The sequence below is a fragment of the Haliotis asinina genome, chromosome 4, assembly GCF_037392515.1.
Source record: "Haliotis asinina isolate JCU_RB_2024 chromosome 4, JCU_Hal_asi_v2, whole genome shotgun sequence".
NCBI classification, from domain to species: Eukaryota; Metazoa; Mollusca; class Gastropoda; order Lepetellida; family Haliotidae; genus Haliotis; species Haliotis asinina.
Window position 1 is genome coordinate 56,203,133 of NC_090283.1, and position 19,474 is coordinate 56,222,606.

At 40.4% G+C, this 19,474-nt stretch overlaps 1 protein-coding gene across 3 annotated transcripts; it reads right to left on the bottom strand.

The window, feature by feature from the left end:
* Positions 1-132: 132 nt before the first annotated feature.
* Positions 133-18,811, bottom strand: LOC137281700 (monocarboxylate transporter 2-like). Of its 3 annotated transcripts, none has more exons than XM_067813112.1 (6): positions 18,535-18,737; positions 4,581-4,802; positions 3,624-3,767; positions 1,573-2,514; positions 989-1,039; positions 133-309 (listed from the first exon to the last, which is right to left on the bottom strand). In XM_067813112.1, the coding sequence occupies exons 1-6, from the start codon at positions 18,725-18,727 to the stop codon at positions 221-223; spliced, it is 1,641 nt and encodes a 546-aa protein (XP_067669213.1). In that variant the 5' UTR covers positions 18,728-18,737; the 3' UTR covers positions 133-220. The 3 variants fall into 3 exon arrangements, with proteins under 3 accessions (XP_067669213.1, XP_067669214.1, XP_067669215.1); XM_067813113.1 differs by lacking the exon at positions 18,535-18,737 and adding an exon at positions 5,269-5,405; XM_067813114.1 differs by lacking the exons at positions 133-309; positions 989-1,039; positions 1,573-2,514; positions 3,624-3,767; positions 4,581-4,802 and adding exons at positions 13,514-13,621; positions 14,548-14,598; positions 15,454-16,365; positions 17,020-17,163 and having other exon boundaries at positions 18,535-18,811.
* Between the last annotated feature and the right edge of the window lie 663 nt (positions 18,812-19,474).

Genomic DNA, 19,474 nt, shown 5'->3' on the forward strand with positions numbered 1-19,474 from the left:
TATCGAGCATAAAAAATGGTGATGACATTTGTGGAACAAGATTATCAGTGACCACAGAGGGAGTGCTGAGGCCAAACAGCATACCCTGCTTTTCCGGCAGACATACTCTATGTCTCAATTTGACGTGGGCCATCGCTGTAATTCCCTAATGAAGTGTGTTGTAAATCCAATAAGTAACACACTCTATTTTCCTTTTAATAAACAACAAAACAGCATCCTGTCATGTTGATAATGTTCTGTCTAGATTCACCGTTGTTTGGAACAGACTTATTCCTGCCGTCGACATGGAACTTAGCAAGAAACATGCACCTGAAACCATAGAAGTGACATTATACTTTGTCTCGACTGGTTTCATTATGTTTCCCGTTATAATAACTAGGAATAGGAATCTTTTATTCTAGGGTAACATGATTTGGTTTCATTTGATTTTATCAAGCAACGTCAAATTGCTCCAAACTTACTACTTCAACTACGTGAAAACACTGGCGCAGCGTACCATCATCTTCGTAATATTCAGTATGATTAGCATCTGATATTGAACCATCATCTTTGTACTGTTCAGTATGATTTGCATATGATATTGAACCATCATCTTCGTAATGTTCAGTATGATTAGCATATGATATTGAACCATCATCTTCGTAATGTTCAGTATGATTAGCATATGATATTGAACCATCATCTTCGTAATGTTCAGTATGATTAGCATATGATATTGAACCATCATCTTCGTAATGTTCAGTATGATTAGCATATGATTTTGAACCATCATCTTTGTACTGTTCAGTATGATTTGCATATGATATTGAACCATCATCTTCGTAATGTTCAGTATGATTAGCATATGATTTTGAACCATCATCTTTGTACTGTTCAGTATGATTTGCATATGATATTTAACCATCATCTTTGTACTGTTCAGTATGATTTGCATATGATATTGAACCATCATCTTATGTATTTTGACATATGTTATTGTGAATCATACCTCCGAAGACGAACGTGTAATCGTACACTTGTGTGACGTCATAAATAAAGCCTGAAAAGAAACATAAAGATCATTAACACCAATTATTTGTATCATATATTTCGGTCAAAAGAATTTTCACATTTGATAATTGGATTTGATGCAGACATCTCAAAGATTGAAAACAGCCACCGAGACGTGGCTATCATGTCGTCCAACTTGAGACCCATAGTTAATATATCGTCATCTAATAACTATTTTTTGCATGTTTGGCAACTTTGAAATATTGGTGCATCTTAGTACATATGTGAACATTACGATTGTCTTGTACTTTTAACATAAAATTCAGCAAATGTCAAATTCAGCCTACATCACGTTTTCTTAGTATTGGTGTCATTTGTCGAGGGATGAACAATAAACCCGATCAGATTTATCAAACTATGTACAGTTTGTCAACATACGAATTTCACTGGGCATGCAATTTCATATTAAGCTGACAGGGAGACTGAATGCACCTCGGTCAGCGAATTGTGAACAGTAAATGATATTCACTGAATCTAAATTGCATCTTATTAATAAAAAATATGCATGTCTTTCAAACTTACTTGCAATGACTGACCCCAAGAGATATCCAATTCCACAAGAGAAATACACTATTCCAAAACCAATGGCAACATCAGACAAACTGGTAAGTTGTATAGTTAATGGTCCCATCAGTGAGTTTGTTCCATGGCTATACAAGCCATACAATAATGCAAACACCATCTGGCAGAGATATGTACTGGAAAATAGGGGGAAGAAGATGGTGACGAGTCCCGTAACACCAACAATCCCAAACTGAAGCAACTTGTATTCCGTAGTGGGGCTGGAAGCCATGAGACCGATGAGAACTCTCGTGAAGATGCCACCGGCTCCCATTGCACTTAACAGACTTGCTGCCTGTGTTGGCGAACTGCCTTTAGTTTCTGCATAGTTCGGAAGATGGAATATACATGCAGCATCACCTAACGACCAGAACAAGATTGCAAAGTTGTACAAAAGAAAATCCATTTTTGTGACTAGTTTTAACAAGCGTCCTATATTACAGCATTGTAGTTTCGGTTCCTCGCTAGTTTCTGTTCGAGGTGTGATATCTTCTGAGAGAAATGGAATTGCTGTTTGATATGTGCTGGCATCCTTCATGTAGTGTATACCAGCAACTGTTGTATCACCTTTCAGACAGATGTCATCAGCGTGTTGACTTGAAGGTTCTTTGGCTGATACACCATCTTCGTCTTGGTGGACGACTATGAAAGATTCGTTGGAAGTTATTGATGGTTTTCGCAGTAAGGATGCCGCAATTGACATATGGAATGAAATGGCCCCCATTATCAACAAAGTTCCATGCAGGTTATATTGGTCCAGAAGGAATCTAGTGAGTGGACCTGCTATGAAGAGCCCCAGTGCACCTCCTGCCATGCACACACCATAAGCTGCTGGCCTCCTCTTTTCGAAGTAGTGGCCAGGGACCACGCCCACCACATTTCCACAGAGGGATAATCCAAAGCCTGAAAAGGCGAAATATCATAAATTAGGTTGCGAATACATATTGCTTTACGTCACAGTCAGCAATATTCCACTGATTTAAGAATTAATTCATTAAACGCTGGTACTACATGAGATTAACAAGAAGGTTTGTTTGCTGTTTAACTCGGGAATATTCTAGCTATATGTTGTGCTGTTGATAGGAGTATTATCTGATGCTTCACTATTCTATGTCAATGAAACCTGCAAAATAACAGATCTGGTATATTATTATTCAGCCATGGCCGTGATGGTCCATGGTCCACCATCAAGTACGTCAACAGACATCTATATTGAACAGACTACAAGAGCTAAGAGCGTCAATCTGCTGTGTAAAGTGATTCCTGTCATGGCGTTCACACAATATCCATTAAATATGGTCGTTATATCCCTGACACACAATTCCCAGCAATAAGGCGAGTCTCTTACGAAACATACAGATGCCCATTCTCTTTCTCCAAGCGTCTCACTACGCAACGGAATGAATGCCTTACAAAGACATTGTAAGTCTGCCACCTACCCAGTAGAACCTTAAATTGTTGTTTAACGCCATACTCAGAAATATTCAATCTATATGAATTCACAATGCCATTTAGAAAGTGAACGTAACACATGCTATATTTAGGATTACACTTTCTCAGTAAAGTACAGATTTTAGTACTTTTGTTCGGCTGAGTGCCAGCGTCTATGCTTTATCGTTAGATACCACCTTCTAGGCAAAGTATATGCTAATTCACCAGCAAATTAACTCTATATCAGTAGGAACACTTATATATTCCAATCATTAGTGCTAGGATTTATATGTGATATCGGAACATTATATACATATACAGGAAACTATGTCGATATTAATATGATTGTACTCAATGGCGCAAATGTTCCCAGCATTTAGCGTATTCATCAGGTGTGTGGTGGCGATTATATTCCTTAATCGGATGGTATGGGTTTGAATCCAGTGACCATATATACCTTGGTGTCGGTTCACACGGAATGCCTCATACTGCCCTATGTCTAATACATTCTAGAAATGCGAGATTCATAATTTTATTATTGAGGTAATTATTTGGAATTCGGAATTATCACTAGGGCTTACCTGATATAAATCCGTATGTAATCAACAGTCCAGCTACTGTCCGACAAAACGAAGCGACAGTCATGCCGAGTAACACCAAAATTGCGCCACCAAATGTTGTCAATCTGGAACCAACACAATGCTGAATGAGACCCGACACAGGACCTGGAAGAAGAACATATTTGAAGGGGATAACACTTTGATTAAGCATACGTACATACGTACATACGTACATACGTACATACGTACGTCAGTTGACGTCATTATCATTACGCTCTGCACATCGAATCAGATCCATTAAGACCCAGTTAGAATTGGACTTGCTTGTTCTAAGAAGCCACTGATCGGATCGTGTGGTCAGTTTTGCTAACTTGATTGACACATGTCATCGTTTCCCTCTTGCATTTATTGATGCTTATCCTGTTGATCACTGGATTGTCTGCTCGAGACTCGATTATTTATTGACTGACACCATATAACTGAGGTGCAGCGTTAGGCAACAAACAGACACACCTGCAATAAGATAATCCAACAATTTAAAAACTTACACAACAGAACAAGGACGCTACATGTTAGTAAATATAAACACACATCCTCGTGTAAGGAGAGATCTAATGAAATGCAATAATCCTCATTTCAATTCGTTGCCTCTACAGAATTATTCATTTGAATGGACGAAAATCGATGTCCTATATTAATGGATGTCTAGATAAGAGTGTACACGAATGATTATGAAAAAGAAAAGAATGAATACGAATGATTATGAAATATGTTTGCAGTCATGCGTGGTTTAGTCATCATAATGAATATATTTCGTTATTCTTTCCGCATCAGCATGTGGTTACATGAGTGCGATGTAATTCCTGATATCGATCATTTGTTGCTGTGTTGAATGTTCTGTATGAAGTGTCATGTCTGCTGTTTCTGTGAGTGATGGGTTGTTGCATAAATATGTCGAGGTTTACATCTAAATCCTACCTAAAAGCGTGAATGTGCCACTCTGACATGATCCAATCCATGACGTCTTGGTGATGTCATTCTCCACCTCTTCCATTATAGCGATGTTAATGACACCTGATGAGAACACAACGAAAGCCACCATAAGCTGAATGCTGAGTGCTGCACTTAGGGCCACCCATGCATAACCATGGTCGATGTCGTTCTTGTGCGCCATCCTTCCCGGGATCAGGGAATCGCAGCCTGTGTATAGAAGCAATGCGCTTAATCAAAATGGAGTCGTTTGTTCAGAAATATGAACCCAGGACACGTATACATTCAGTGTGTATGAAACATGTATTTCCTACACGTTTCTCATCTCATAATTTCCATTTGCAGTTCGATACAGCCTGACCCTGTCTGTCTCCACGTCGTCTGTTGAAGAGATAGAGCTTGTTAAGCACTGAATGGAAATGATCTGACGATGATTTATTTCGCTGCCACGTTTCAGCACGTGATTGCTTGTTAGTATTTGTCTTATGATAACATAGTAAATATAATCCGACTGACGTGCTGACGTACTGACGTATTGGATTTGACCCATCCATGACGTATTATGGCGTGAAACTCATGAAATGATAGTCTGCACCCTGCCTCTCTAGTGTCTTCCTAGTAAAACACCACGTATGTGTAAAACAATATTATATTTTGTTGAGGAGGTGGCTCTTACCTGCAATTACCGTCAGTCCCACTCCTCCTGACAATACTAGTCACAAGGGCCGTATTCTATATGGACATTCATGACGAATGTCTTTCCCTGTATCTGCTATTTCTACTGCACAACTAAAAGCTTTGCACCAGTCTGACAAAGGTCACATGAGCGTGGCCTGCATTTGACGTTGTGATGAAAATAGCCCAATGCGGTTAGCTTTGATACATGCTGCAGGTGAGTAGTCGAGGACAATGGAGTAACGAGATGACAGGGTTAGGGTTGAAGAGTTCTTTGTCAGTTGCTGGTGTGACGGTGACACGTTCCATAGAGGTCGCCTGGGCATATATCAGATCGCCTGTGCATACCTCGTACGAAACACTGTATGCAGCTAGATCAGTTACATCAAATCTTTAGTTTGGGATATAAATATTCAGGTCCAATATATACCTCCTTGTGAAAGGCCTTTGTGAAATGGGCTTTGCAGAAGTTTGTTGGCCACTGTGTCAGTTTGCAATCATATATTTACCTTCACCTCATAAATACAATGTATACAGCTACAGTCTTGTTACGAGGGATGGCATTGAATATCCATGTCCAATATATACCCCTTTCGCTTTTTTTAAAAAAAAATGCTGGTAACTGATTCGTCAGCATCTTAATCCTTTCCTGGGGTTTCACCAAAATCTTCGTAAGGTTGCTTCAGTCGGGGCTTTCGTCCTGCGCTGATGAGATACACCATGACCTAAACGAAAACACGCAGATGTCACCGTGTTTGTCTGAGCAGGGAGTTATAGCTTGATTTTTTTAACCTGCTTTTAAACTTGAAGCATTATATAGTTAGCAGTAACGCTCTGTTTGCTGTGTCGCTCTGTTCTCTGGTGTCCACAGTTTTGACTGAGTGAGTGAGTTGGACTTTGCGCCACATTTTGCAATATCACGGATTTGGGCACTAATATGGGTTACATGTATAGTGCCCAGTGTGGGAAGTATGACAAGAGAGCGTCTTGGTCGTATCCCAGCTAAATGTTGGCGTTTCTAAAACACCTCACCATGGGGTTAATCTACACAAAGAACTTAGTTTAGTATCCCATCTCACGACTGAATAAGCCCCGATCGTAACCCTTTGGAACATATCTGGGACAAAATTGGTCCTCATGGGCTACAAAACGACCCTCCTGTACAGAACCCCGTCCAATTGGAAGCTGCTTTACACGAGGAATGGCGTAGACTGCCCCTTAAGAGGACCAGGAGGCTGACAGGGTGAGGAGGAGGAGAGTGTTGGCTTCCATTCAGTACAAAGGGAGTTTACACTTGGTGTGGATACTGAATCGTGTTAGACATGCAAACTGACATTTCGAATGTTCACAACCACAAATGCATTGAACCTTAAACGTTCCAGGGCCATACCTGCACATACATGGTTTTATATGAAAACGAGACACAGTGTTATTTTTATTTCAAAAGAGCAATTATCATCATAAAGTACATGACACAGACACAGTGTTGTGAGGCGTGGCTAGAAATGCCTGGCATTATATAATGTAGATAGTTGTTCCTGGTTTCAAAAAATGTGGGTAGTAGTTTCTGGTGTTTATAATGTGGCTGGGCTGTTACTGCCTGTGCTAAATGACGTGGGTTGTGGTGTCTGGTGTTATGTAATGCGGCAGGTAGTGTCTGTGCTATATGTTGTGGGTTGTGCCTGGTATTATATAATGTGGGTTGTAGTAGGGATAGTATAATGGGGATAGTTGCACCTGATTTTGTGGGGTCTAGATAGTTATTCCTCGTTTTGTATATGTGGATAGGTGTATCTGATGTTATGGGGCGTGGATATTTATTCTTTGTTTCGAATCATGTGACTAGCTGTGATCGGTGCTGTGAGGTATGGATAACAGTGCCTGGTGTTACGTTACGTTGATAGTTCTGTACAGTGTCATAGTTGTGTCAGGTGTAATGAGGCGTGAAAAGCTGTGTCCAGTGTTATGGGACGTGGATAGGTGTGTCACTCGTTAGGGAGCGTGTATAGTTGTGCGCAACGTTTCGGTGACTGGACTGTAGTGTTCAGTGTTGTGTGACATGGAAAGAAGTGTCATGTTTTGAGGATTGAAGATAGTTCATTTTACGTGACATGTATTGTAGGGTTTGTTATCACCTAGCATGGAAAGTATGTTCTGTGATATTAGTGGTTCTGTCCAGGTATATGGTAATGTCCGGCATTGTCTGCCAAAGATAGTACTTCACGTGTGATGTGGATGGAAGTATTAGATGACAAGATAGGTAGTGTACATTGGATAGTAGTGGCTGCTTTTATGTGCCGTTGGGTAGTGGTGTGTTGTTATGTGTTGTTGATAGTAATATCCGGTGTTTTGTGGATAAGCTGAATGGATGTCTTCTGTGAACCCGACCACAGAATCCCATCAGTCGCCTCTTTCGAAAATCATGGGTTACTGAAGACCAATTCTATCCCGGATCTTCATGGTGTTTAGTCTTCTGAGGTGTTGCTCGTAAAGTTCAATGTTGTATAACATATAACGTATAACGTGCTGTGGTATGTGGATAGAAGTGCCGGTGTTGGGTTTCGTGGATAGTAATGTTCAGTGCTGTGACGTGTGGATAGAAGTGCCGGTGATGGGTTTCGTGGATAGTAATGTTCAGTGCTGTGACGTGTGGATAGAAGTGCCGGTGATGGGTTTCGTTTATAGTAATGTTCAGTGCTGTGACGTGTGGATAGAAGTGCCGGTGATGGGTTTCGTGGATAGTCGTGCTCAGCGCTATGACGTGTGGATAGAAGTGCCGGTGATGGGTTTCGTCGATAGTAATGTTCAGTGCTGTGACGTGTGGATAGAAGTGCCGGTGATGGGTTTCGTGGATAGTCGTGCTCAGCGCTATGACGTGTGGATAGAAGTGCCGGTGATGGGTTTCGTGGACAGTAATGTTCAGTGCTGTGACGTGTGGATAGAAGTGCCGGTGATGGGTTTCGTGGATAGTCGTGCTCAGCGCTATGACGTGTGAATAGAAGTGCCGGTGTTGGGTTTCATGGATAGTAGTGCTCAGTGCTGTGACGTGCTTAGCTGTGGCGTGCTGTGTTCTGTGTTGTCGGGTTTGGATAGTATTGGTCGGTGTTTGCGCAACTGATAGGTACTTTTCACATTTATGTGGCAGGTATAGTGGTCTTAATAGCTGGATAGTCGTTTTCTGGGAACATGTTATTGATACCGCCCTGAGACATAGCTGTTAGTGGAGAGTTCGGATACACTGGGTCGCTTCAGTGAACTGTGACTAATATTTGCACAAGGTTACTGGACCATATCACAAGGACATACTGGTGTGGAATAACAGAAGCACATGCAGAGAAAGCACATTGCAACAGAGGCCCTATTAGAAACAAGATGCACCAAGATCTGCGTGTTAGCCGGTTATTGGGAGCGGTGGGGCAGGCTATTGTTCGGTCGTCACGCTAAAGGCTCGGTTTCGATCCCCGGAACTATATGCAAACCCCGTTTCTGGTGTCCCAGTCATGATAGTGCAAGAATGTTGCTAAAACCTCACTCACTGTTGGATATTGCACAGGCTTCATGGTACCTTTCATTTCGCGTCTGAACGTCCCGGGTATATTTACAGTGATTACATATATAATCCAGACAGACATTCTCACTGGAAAATACAAAGATCATCATACACTCACGATTAATAGGGAAACGAAGTAATAGCATTATATTACAAATATATCATTTTGCAGATGACACCATTTCATAAACACACTATGTGTGTAGAATATTAGCTCGATGCTTGTTGAAATGAATCTCACCAACAATGCAGTATTTGCATTGTTACAAAAACAGATGTCGTATATCATATTGCTATTATGTAGGTAGCCATACAGACAAACAAGTGGATTGCTGGATCCTGTTATTGAATGAAATAAAGCATTACGTTCCATAACACTATGACAGCAAGGAATGCACAATGGCGACATTCACAACTGGGCAACATGCCAGATATTTGCTATGGAATCCTAGAACAGGGATGAGCATTTTTTTCAGAGTGTTTCTGGTGAACATATAACAAAGTATACACCGTCCACATAATGTCCATCTTTACTTTAAGAGAAGGAAAACTTCGGAACATGAGTAATGTTTAAATGTTTTTGCCTTCAAATGTGGACGGACTAAACACATTCTTCTCCAAAATATTTCCGTTTACATGCTTCATAAACGATTTTATTTAAATGTTTTGCTGTATATGTTTTCATTAGTTTTGAGACAAGAATTACCCCTTACAAGGTCGAAATGTAAACATGACATTCCCATTTTAAAACCAACACGAGCGTTCATATTCTCTGTCAGGTATATATGGTTATGTACACACAATGCATGGAACTGAACAACCACATGGAATAAATGTCGTTAGCATAATTCTTTTAGCATGATATATATGTGATGTGATGATTTATGAATATTATGTGATGATAATAGGCAATTATATCCCATATGTTATATGCATATGGTGGTTAATACTGTGGATCACCCATGAAATAACAATGGAGAACGTTAGGATCCATTTTAATGGTACTGATGACAGCGTTTGTCTTTGAGCTTTATATTGGGATTCTGGAATTCTTATTCATGTAAAGGCCATGCATTATGCATTTACATAATAGAGACTGCCATTGCGCAGTCTTTGCATTCTCTTTGTTCTTATTAAACTTGCACTTTTGATGCGTTTACCTATTCCACAACGCACGCGTTTTACGTTTTTTGTTTTTTTTTTCGATTTTTCACTTCGGCCATCAAAACTAATGTTCAAACAGCCAACATGTCATCTGCATGTCAGAACAAGAGTAATGTAGGTGCCAAGTTTGTAATTTTATTGAGTATTTTGATATCATTCAAAGATGAATCGGACGACAGGAGCGTTCCTAGACAAAGCACGGGATGATATGGGCACACGTACTTACATATTCTTTGTGGATAACTTCCAGCTATTGATATGCAGATCTGGTGATATTTCTATATGTCCTGTATTTCAACTATGACCACACAAGCAATCACCGTCTGTTGCAAAAATAGACACGTTTCACCGTACTGTACTTGAATGGCATTAAAAGATGTACTTTATGGTGTCTACTTCTGTATTATAAGGAACATGACGTTTCGGAGCATACTACTCCTTAATCACGGCTCACCATCTCACCATCTCGGGGGTATGTGTTGGGGGTATGTTTAGGGGGAGTATGTCGTCGGTATATGCCGTAGGTATAGGTTGGGGGGGGTGGGGGGTTGGGGGGGTAGCCTAATGGTTAAAGCGTTCCCTCGTCACGCCGAAGACCCGGGTTCGATACTCCACATGGGTACAATGTGTGAAGCCCATTTTCTGGTGTCCCCCTGCCGTGATATTGCAGGAATACTGCTAAAAAGCGGCGTAAAACTAAACTCACTCCCTCAGTTATAGGTCGGGAAAAATATGTCGGGAGTGCATGTCGGGGGTAAATGGTGTGTGTGTGTGGGGGGGTATATGTCGAGTGTACGTGTCGCGGGTATGTGTCGGGAGTATATGTCGAAGGTATGTGTCGGGAGTATATATCGGGTGTTTATGGTGGTGTGTATTCCTGTGCATAGAGCACAGGTCACAAATCAAGTGAAGTTAAGCAGCGAAGTGCCAGGAGAGTACCCTAATTGGTGACCGCGTTTGGCAGTCTCCAGGGCTTCACTAGTACTCCTGTCCCACAACGAAGCACTTGTGATACAAGTGGCCTCACCCTAGGCAAAATTGCTTCTGTTTAGAAAATGGGTATCCGGTCTTAGTAAAGGGACTATTATTGTAATAGCATACAGTGTAAAGAGGAATTATCTGCGTCACTTTATATTTTGCGAAAATTGCGTTTCTCTTCCCACGCAAAAATACTCATCGTAGTAATATGAATTCTTTCAACACCAGTCAGTTAGATGCATTTACTTATTATACAAAGATTTCTGAAATTATATGTATGGCCGTCTATTTCCCGATATCAGCCACCGTGGCTTTCCGCTCGGTAACGAGATACATCATGGGAAATTACCTCTGTTTCGTACGAATTGCATCGGGGTCTCGAACGAAAGCTGTGAACATCAACAATATCACAGTCCAATTGCCAAGCGTATGTTTGCTGTTGTAAGAAGCGATTTTATTGGATAAAGACTTGTTTCAAATTATGCGTTTCTGCATCAGTGTGTTATGGGGACCATGACTGGTCAGAATCATGCACGTGTCCCTAGGCAGCCAATCACATTACAGCAATGGATGCCATCCCCGCACACAAAAACCTTTAGATTCGAACGAAGGTTTGGGTGAAATCATGCTTGTTCATAGCGACTTGCGCAAAAAATCACCACCTGTAGTATGTTATGGAAGCGGACGTATCGTGCTAGGTTATGACCTGTGACAAATATAGTTCATGCATATATTTTAGCTTTAAACATCGTTTCAGAGCATGAACTTGTGACGAAAGCCGAGATGTCACTTGAATTACATCAAACGATCACACCAAAAACATGGAAATAGTAAGTTGTAATGTACATCTGACAACTTTTGTGAGTACTGTTGTTGATTTTATTCTTCAGTTCATTCAGTATGTTTAATTACTCTACCGAAACAATGATGTTACACTATGATATAAGAACCAATGTAGTTTTAGTTAACAATGGTTGTTTTGCAAACTAAGCCTACTACTCTCGCAAATACAATTCGTCGCAGAACAGGCTGGGGGCATGTTGAAGCAATATTTTTGAAAGGCCGAGTGGTATTTTATATATGGCTTTCATTATGTTCAGATACAATTTACGAAACGCGTTCAAACTCACGCTCATCAAATGAGGAATATATATTCAGTAGATATGATTTGACTAGAATGAAATTTAAGGCGGGATACCAGGGGAAGTCTTCCTCTCAAAATGGTCATAAAAGGAACGCACATTGCTCATGCAATAACCTACGTGTTTGTTTTCGCATTTTTCACTTCGGCCATCAAAACCAATGTTCAAACAGCCAACATGTCATCTGCATGTCAGAACAAGAGTAATGTAGGTGCCAAGTTTGTAATTTTATTGAGTATTTTGATATCATTCAAAGATGAATCGGACGACAGGAGCGTTCCTAGACAAAGCACGGAATGATATGAGCACACGTACTTATATATTCTTTGTGGGTATCTACCAGCTATTGATATGGAGATCTGATGATATTTCTATATGTCCTGTATTTGAACTATGACCACCACCGTCTGTTACAAAAATAGAGGTCTTTCACCATAAAGTACTTGAATGGCCTTAAATGATGAAACTTTATGTCTTCCTCTCAAAATGGTTACAAAAGAAACACACGTTGCTCATGCAGTATCCTAAACAATTACGGAATGAGTGCTTACCTTGACGTTTCACGTTGTGTTTGTATTACAGCATCTGTTACAGCCACATGTGTGACAAATGGGCCAGTGACAGACGCTGTTAATTGAGGCATTCTAGGTTATTTCTCTAAGCATTTTTTAAATGTTTTTACTGTGCCCAGAGACACAAACTGCAATACAGCTTATTTACGCTGTGCGATTTTGATGAAACTATTCATAGTATCTCAGGAATTATTAGGAATTTATGATACAATATTATTTAGAAAAAAATAACATACCAACATGCCTGACTGAATGAAACGTGAATTGTTTATATCAGTGGGTTTCTCTAAAAATTATCAAAGCCCAATTGATATCAACATTTAAATTCGATTAACATTTAAATTGTTTCTGTTGATAGTAACTAATAATTATGCATGGGAACACTGCATGGACAGGCACTTACACTGGCTCTTGTTTATATCAGTAGGTTTAATGAATAATAAGTCACAATATGAATTTCCACCAAAAGCATCTCATGTTTACATCACCGAATTTCACTAATACAAACATGTATTTGCATTAAGGACGATGTAGTTAGTTATCTATAATGTAAGTAAGGAAGGGGATATTAAATCCAACCACTGTCATAAAATACGCTTGCAAATTTACCGATAGAGGCACAAAAACATCAATATTTTCATAACAGCTGAAAGTGTTATTTAGCAGATAACATATTTTTTTTATTTCGGTAAACCCTAAGGTTTCTACAAGTGTTTCAAATATGTTCATAAATATCACGGATGCATTTCTCATGTTAGAACTATATAAGCATAGAACTGGAACGAACAAACATAAAAGGGTTCTATGGACGTACAGCGATAACAAAACAAGATCGGCCTTGTCATCAAGTTTATTCACGGTATGTTTTTACCTCTTTTTAGCCATCTACTCGTGTTTTAAATACATTCATGGCTGCAGTCGATATTGAGGCAAGAAACAAACACATACCTGCAACAAACGGGAAAAAGCAAACATTAATAGGTACCGGTTTTCGTGATATAGAACAATGATGTCGATTCAAATTTAGTGCTTAGGGCGCTGCAGTTCGAATCCCAGCTCCACCAGATTTGGTTTCTTGGTTTGCCTGCTCCATACTCGTGTTCGTAGGTTTAAACAAAGTTGGAACTAGCATTACGTGAGCTTTCCTTCCTCGCGCCAGATGTAAATGGAAAATGGCATTAAACTGAACTCACGCATTCAAAATGAGGAAGTAATAGATCTGAACTTGAACGGGCACGTTCATCTTATTAAAATACATCTTCTTAAAACTTGATTAAGTATATCACCATTCTATACACTACTGCACAAGTACGTAAACAGAAACCTGCACAATTCAAAGAGGATTTACATTCATACACAAAAAGTTAAAACGCTCGATATATTGTACACAAACGATGCAATAGCCTTTCTATTTCGACTCAGCTTTCAATATTTCTTATATGGGGGACTGAACACATAGTATAGTGGAGTGAGTGATATGCCTGCAATACCACGGTGGGGGACTCCAGAAATGGGCTACACACATTGTACCTGTGTGGGGATTCGAACCCAAATGTTTGAAGAGAAGACCTTAACCACTAGGCTAACCCGAGTCTGCTTGTTTAATCCCGATGGGGTTATCTCACAAAAGAAAACCTCACATCCTTACGTCCGTGGATATTTGACAAGTTGTACCTATGGCTCTCACTCTAGTTTGAGGGAACATGACAAACAATGTCGGCTTACTGGAAATAAGTGTTCTGGGCATGTCCAACACATCATGTCATGCCATGTCACCCTGTTCACCCTAAGAAATTACTTTGAACGTTTGTATGTAAATATAGGAAGCATGTAAAGGGGTAAATTCAGAACCCTTCTCCAGATGTATTTCTTACCTGCATATACATAGGTATAATCATAGACTCCCGTTCGCTGGTATATATAACCTGAAAAACCAAGACCAGCCATTAGTGAGTGACATTAGTATTAACTCACTTGTGGCAATATTCCAGCAATATCACGGCTGGATACCAGAAATGGGTTTCACACATAGTACCTTGGCCAGCCATTAGTGAGTGACATTAGTATTACCACACTTGTATCAACATTCCAGCCATATCACGGCTGGATACCAGAAATGGGTTTCACACATAGTACCTTGGCCATTAAGTGCGAAGACTAGAAATCAGTACCTCCCAATAGTGTGTAAATTCCGTGACAATTATACCAATTAAATACTGTTCCAATCATCAGGATATCTTACTTTAAAACGATATGTTCTTGAAAAGACGTTTAGAAGTATGATGACCAAAAGAGGTGTTTTAATGTTTGCACAAATTATATATTTCGTTATGTGCGACCTTTCGGAGTAGATACTAAGATCATCGTTTGATTTATAACCTTGTTGGTATTTGTCCCGATGTGTCACATTCATTGTGACGTTATAGTTGGTATGATATCTAATGGTATTTGGCTAGTGGTTTGTAGGGATAATGCTGAAGCAGTACAACTACTGAATTATCTCCCTTCAGTAAATCAATACGCTAACAACCACTTGGGCATCTCAACTGCATTGTCCATACCGATGACCTAAGCTCGATTCCCAACATGGGTTCAATGCGTGAAGCCCATTCTTTGTGTCCTCCATCGTTATATTGTTGAATGTTGCTAGACAAATATATCACTGACGTTCTGAAAATACCTTAATCACACATGCACTGTTAAAGGAGCCTACCAGCCATATGCAGATAGCAGGAATTCCTCACTCACTCGCTCAGCAACACGGTTTGTTTAAAACTCACTTGCGATGACTGGGCCAGTGAGGTATCCGATTCCACAGAAGAAATACACTATTCCAAACCCAAGAGCAACATTTGACAGTCCTGTCAGTTCTATGACGAGGGGACCCATTAACACATTTGTCACATGGTTGTATAGTCCATAAAAGAAACTGAATACTATCTGCCAACGGTATGAGTGGGACACAAGCGGGAACAAAACGGTGATTAGTCCAGCGATACCCACAAGGCCGATCTGAATTACGGTGATTTCAACATTAGGGTCTGAGGCTAAGAAACCAATGACTATCCTTGAAAAGAAATCTCCGGCACCCATCACACTGAGGAGGCTAGCAGCTTGTTTAGGGGAGCTCCCTTTTTCTTGGGCATAATTTGGCAAATGGAACACTGCAGCAACTTCTCCTAGAGACCATAGTACGATACCGCAGTTGTATACAACAAACGATTTGTGAGTTATAAGTTTGAAAGTCTTGTAAAATATCGAATGATCATCGCTTCTTGTTCGGACATGATCTGCATGTTTTTCCGTCTGGTTTCCATAGAGACAAGGGGTTTCAGGGGTACGTTCATCCGGCTCACGAAATGGGTCACATTCACGTGAATCAGATTTTGGACCATGTTCGAAATCACTGCCTTGGCCATCATTCCTAATCAATGTCATTTCTCTGTGGGCGGATATCGTAGGTTTTCTAAATAACGATGCCGCGATGCATGTATGGAATGACAGTCCAGCCATAATTAACAACGCTCCACGTACGCTATATTCGTCAAGGAGGTATCTTGCTATAGGACCAGATGTAAAGAGGCCCAAGGCGCCTCCTGCAATACACACTCCATAGGCTGCTGGTCTCTTCCGTTTAAAGTATTGTCCGGGTACCACGCCCACCACGTTAGCCCCAAGACACAATCCAAACCCTAAACAGAAGTAAGAATTATACACATACGTTAGAACAGACTATAATGCATACACTATCATCGGCGCTACCGAAGCTAAGAAGATTAGCCGAAGTATGGAATGCTTAATATGTTATGTTTGTTTGTTGTTTAACAAGTAATATTCCAGCTATATTCTGTAATTAGTGCAGCTTGGACCAGACAATCCAGTGACAACATCATGTCACCCGACCCTCTTAGCCGCCTCTTACAACAAGCATCTGTTCATAAAGATCAATTCAACGGAGACGAAATATCTTCACGTACCCTAAATCACACAAGCCCCTGTGATAGTGATTGTGGTACTTAAACACGTGTTCATAATACAGGCGCTATCGTACAATCGACTCCACCATTAGTAGGCATGTCTTATTGATGTGGAAAGGGTCGATTTTCAAATTTCAAACATCACCCAATGTAACTGCGTTTCAGTTCATCTCACTCTGTCATATACTGAACAAGACGACATATTCTGAGGTTAAAGCAGATATTTGCATTCACCGCTTCTGGCACAGTTGTATATATTGAATTCTGAAGTCTGAAGCAATATTCACAGTAAACTGCACATTCGAGTTTGGTTAGTGTTATCTGTCGTGTACATTCAAAGAGGATTAACACCATGCCATGAAACATTACCTGTTATGAATCCAAATGTGAATATCATTCCGGTAATTGTGCGACAAAAGAACGCCAGCCCCATCCCACACAGGGTGAGTATTCCTCCAGCGTGTGCTGTTAGTTTAGACCCAAACCTATGTTGTATCATGCCGGCCGCTGGTCCTGGGCAAAATATCACAAGAATGAGATATGAGAATGAGTTTAGTTTTACGCCGCATTCTGTGGTCTGTAAATAATCGAGTCTGGGACAGACAGGCCAGTGATCAACAGCATGAACATCGATATGCGCAAATGGGAACCGATGACACGTGTCAACCAAGTCAGCGAGTCTGACAACCAGATCCCGTTAGTCGCCTCTTCCGACAGTCATGGGTTCCTGAACCCCAATATTCTAGTCCGGGCCTTCACGGGTCTAGGAAAATTGAAAGAAAGAAAAGAGAGAGGAGCTCATTTAAAGAGAAATAGTAACACACACGCATATATAAGTAATGTGGCGTTGTGTCTTCATGGATTGCGTGCTAGGTTCTGGCTATCTCAATGTCACATCGCCATATTTCACAGAACTAAAGCTTAGCGATGAGACACCACATTTGTTCATACAAAAGGAACCGAAAACAAAATGTCCGTTTATTGGACAGACTGACAGACAATGAGGAATTTCAAAACAGTTAAACAAAAGTCTATGACTAAAAGCCAAACCACCCGTAGAATTAAATATTGACGCTTGTCTTCTTTTAACTGTTCGTTTTCAGACACTGAGTGTTGTATTTACTGTAAACATGTTTGAAACCGTTATCAAAATGAAACAATCACATATGTGATGATATATCGCTTAATATGTGTGCAGGGGATTAGGTGCTACACTCGAATCCCAAGGGGAAAATGTTACAACAATCTGTACCTAACTGCGAAAATCTTATCCCAAATATTACACACGTTACATGTGGATACCATACTCTCTAGATACCATAGTGTATTTTACAAATTACTGTAACGAATGCAAAGCCACGGGGAGACACGTGTTACAACGTGATTCGCGTTACGTTACCTACCAAGGTTACAGGACATTCGACCTGACAATGTGTTTATTCCTCATTTTTAATTTTGGTCGGTGGTTGTCTTTTTGTAGGTATTTTTATGGTAATAGCTCTATATGTTATTTTTGTGTTAAATATAATATTTTCACATTTGAAATAGTTTTTTATCTTGTAATGAGATATCCTTAAAATAATTAGCTTCCGTTATTTCACATATTGAACATAAATCATCTTGTCAATTTAATGCTGAAATATAGCTTGTGTGATGTAACACACTAACCCACTCGCACTCTACTGCACTCACAAACTATTAAGGTGCCGACAGGGTAACGTAGTGGTTATGGTGTTCGTTCGTCACACTGAATACCCGGGTTCGATTCCACACATGAACACAATGTGTGAATCCTATTTCGGGCGTCCGCGCCGTACACTGCTGGAATATTGCAAAAGGCGGCGTGAAACCAAACTCACTCACTCGAAGTATTGCCGTACCTACCTAGTAATGTATATGCGCCGATGAGGGTAGAGCCAATCCACGACACCTTGGTGATGTCATTCTCCACTTCCTCCATCAAGGCAATGTTAAATATTCCTGCTGAGTAAATGATGATTCCATGCACAAACTGAATACTCAGAGCTGCCCCTAGCGCTACCCAGGCGTACCCCCGATCAACGTCTCTTGTCGCCATCTTTCTAGGACGGGTTATCTCCTTGAAAAATATTGACACAAACACAGTGTATTTGCGGCCTACTGCACTCAGTAACTTGAGGATAAATACAGGCTTCAGAGAGGATCGTGACTAGCATATGATTTATGCAACAGATGAATGTAACATGTATTCATCTGTGCCTGTCAATGGTATGCGCTTCAGAAGGACGATTAACAACGTTTAGCATATCATACAGATCTCGGTTACGCTGCAGATTAATAACATGTGCTCATTAGTTGTTGGCTGTTGGCGAGGGTTGTGCGGTTGTACGAACACTGCCATGGTTTATAATGAGAATACTCATTACCATCAGAATGTTGCACAGTTGCACATCACGGCCGGAGACATTAGAAATGGTCTTAACACATTGAACCCTCGTTCGGCGTGACGAGCGAATGCTTTAACCACGAGGCCATCCCACCACCTGAATTCACTCAAGACGTCCTGCACTACTAAAATCTCCCATCACAATTTATTTCACTACTTTATCTGCGGGTTAAATGTGGTGTGGCTCTACTTGGTTAAAATATGTCATCGGATCACAATTTCGTAGACCCATGTTCAAGCTGATCACTGGATTGTCTGGCCCGATTATTTACAAGTCACTGGAATATTGACCAGGGCAACGTAAAACAACACATAACAATAGCAACAACTTCGCATTGGCAGACAGTGTACACAGATGTTGAAATATCGACTGAGCCAAAACACAGAGCAAACAGAAGG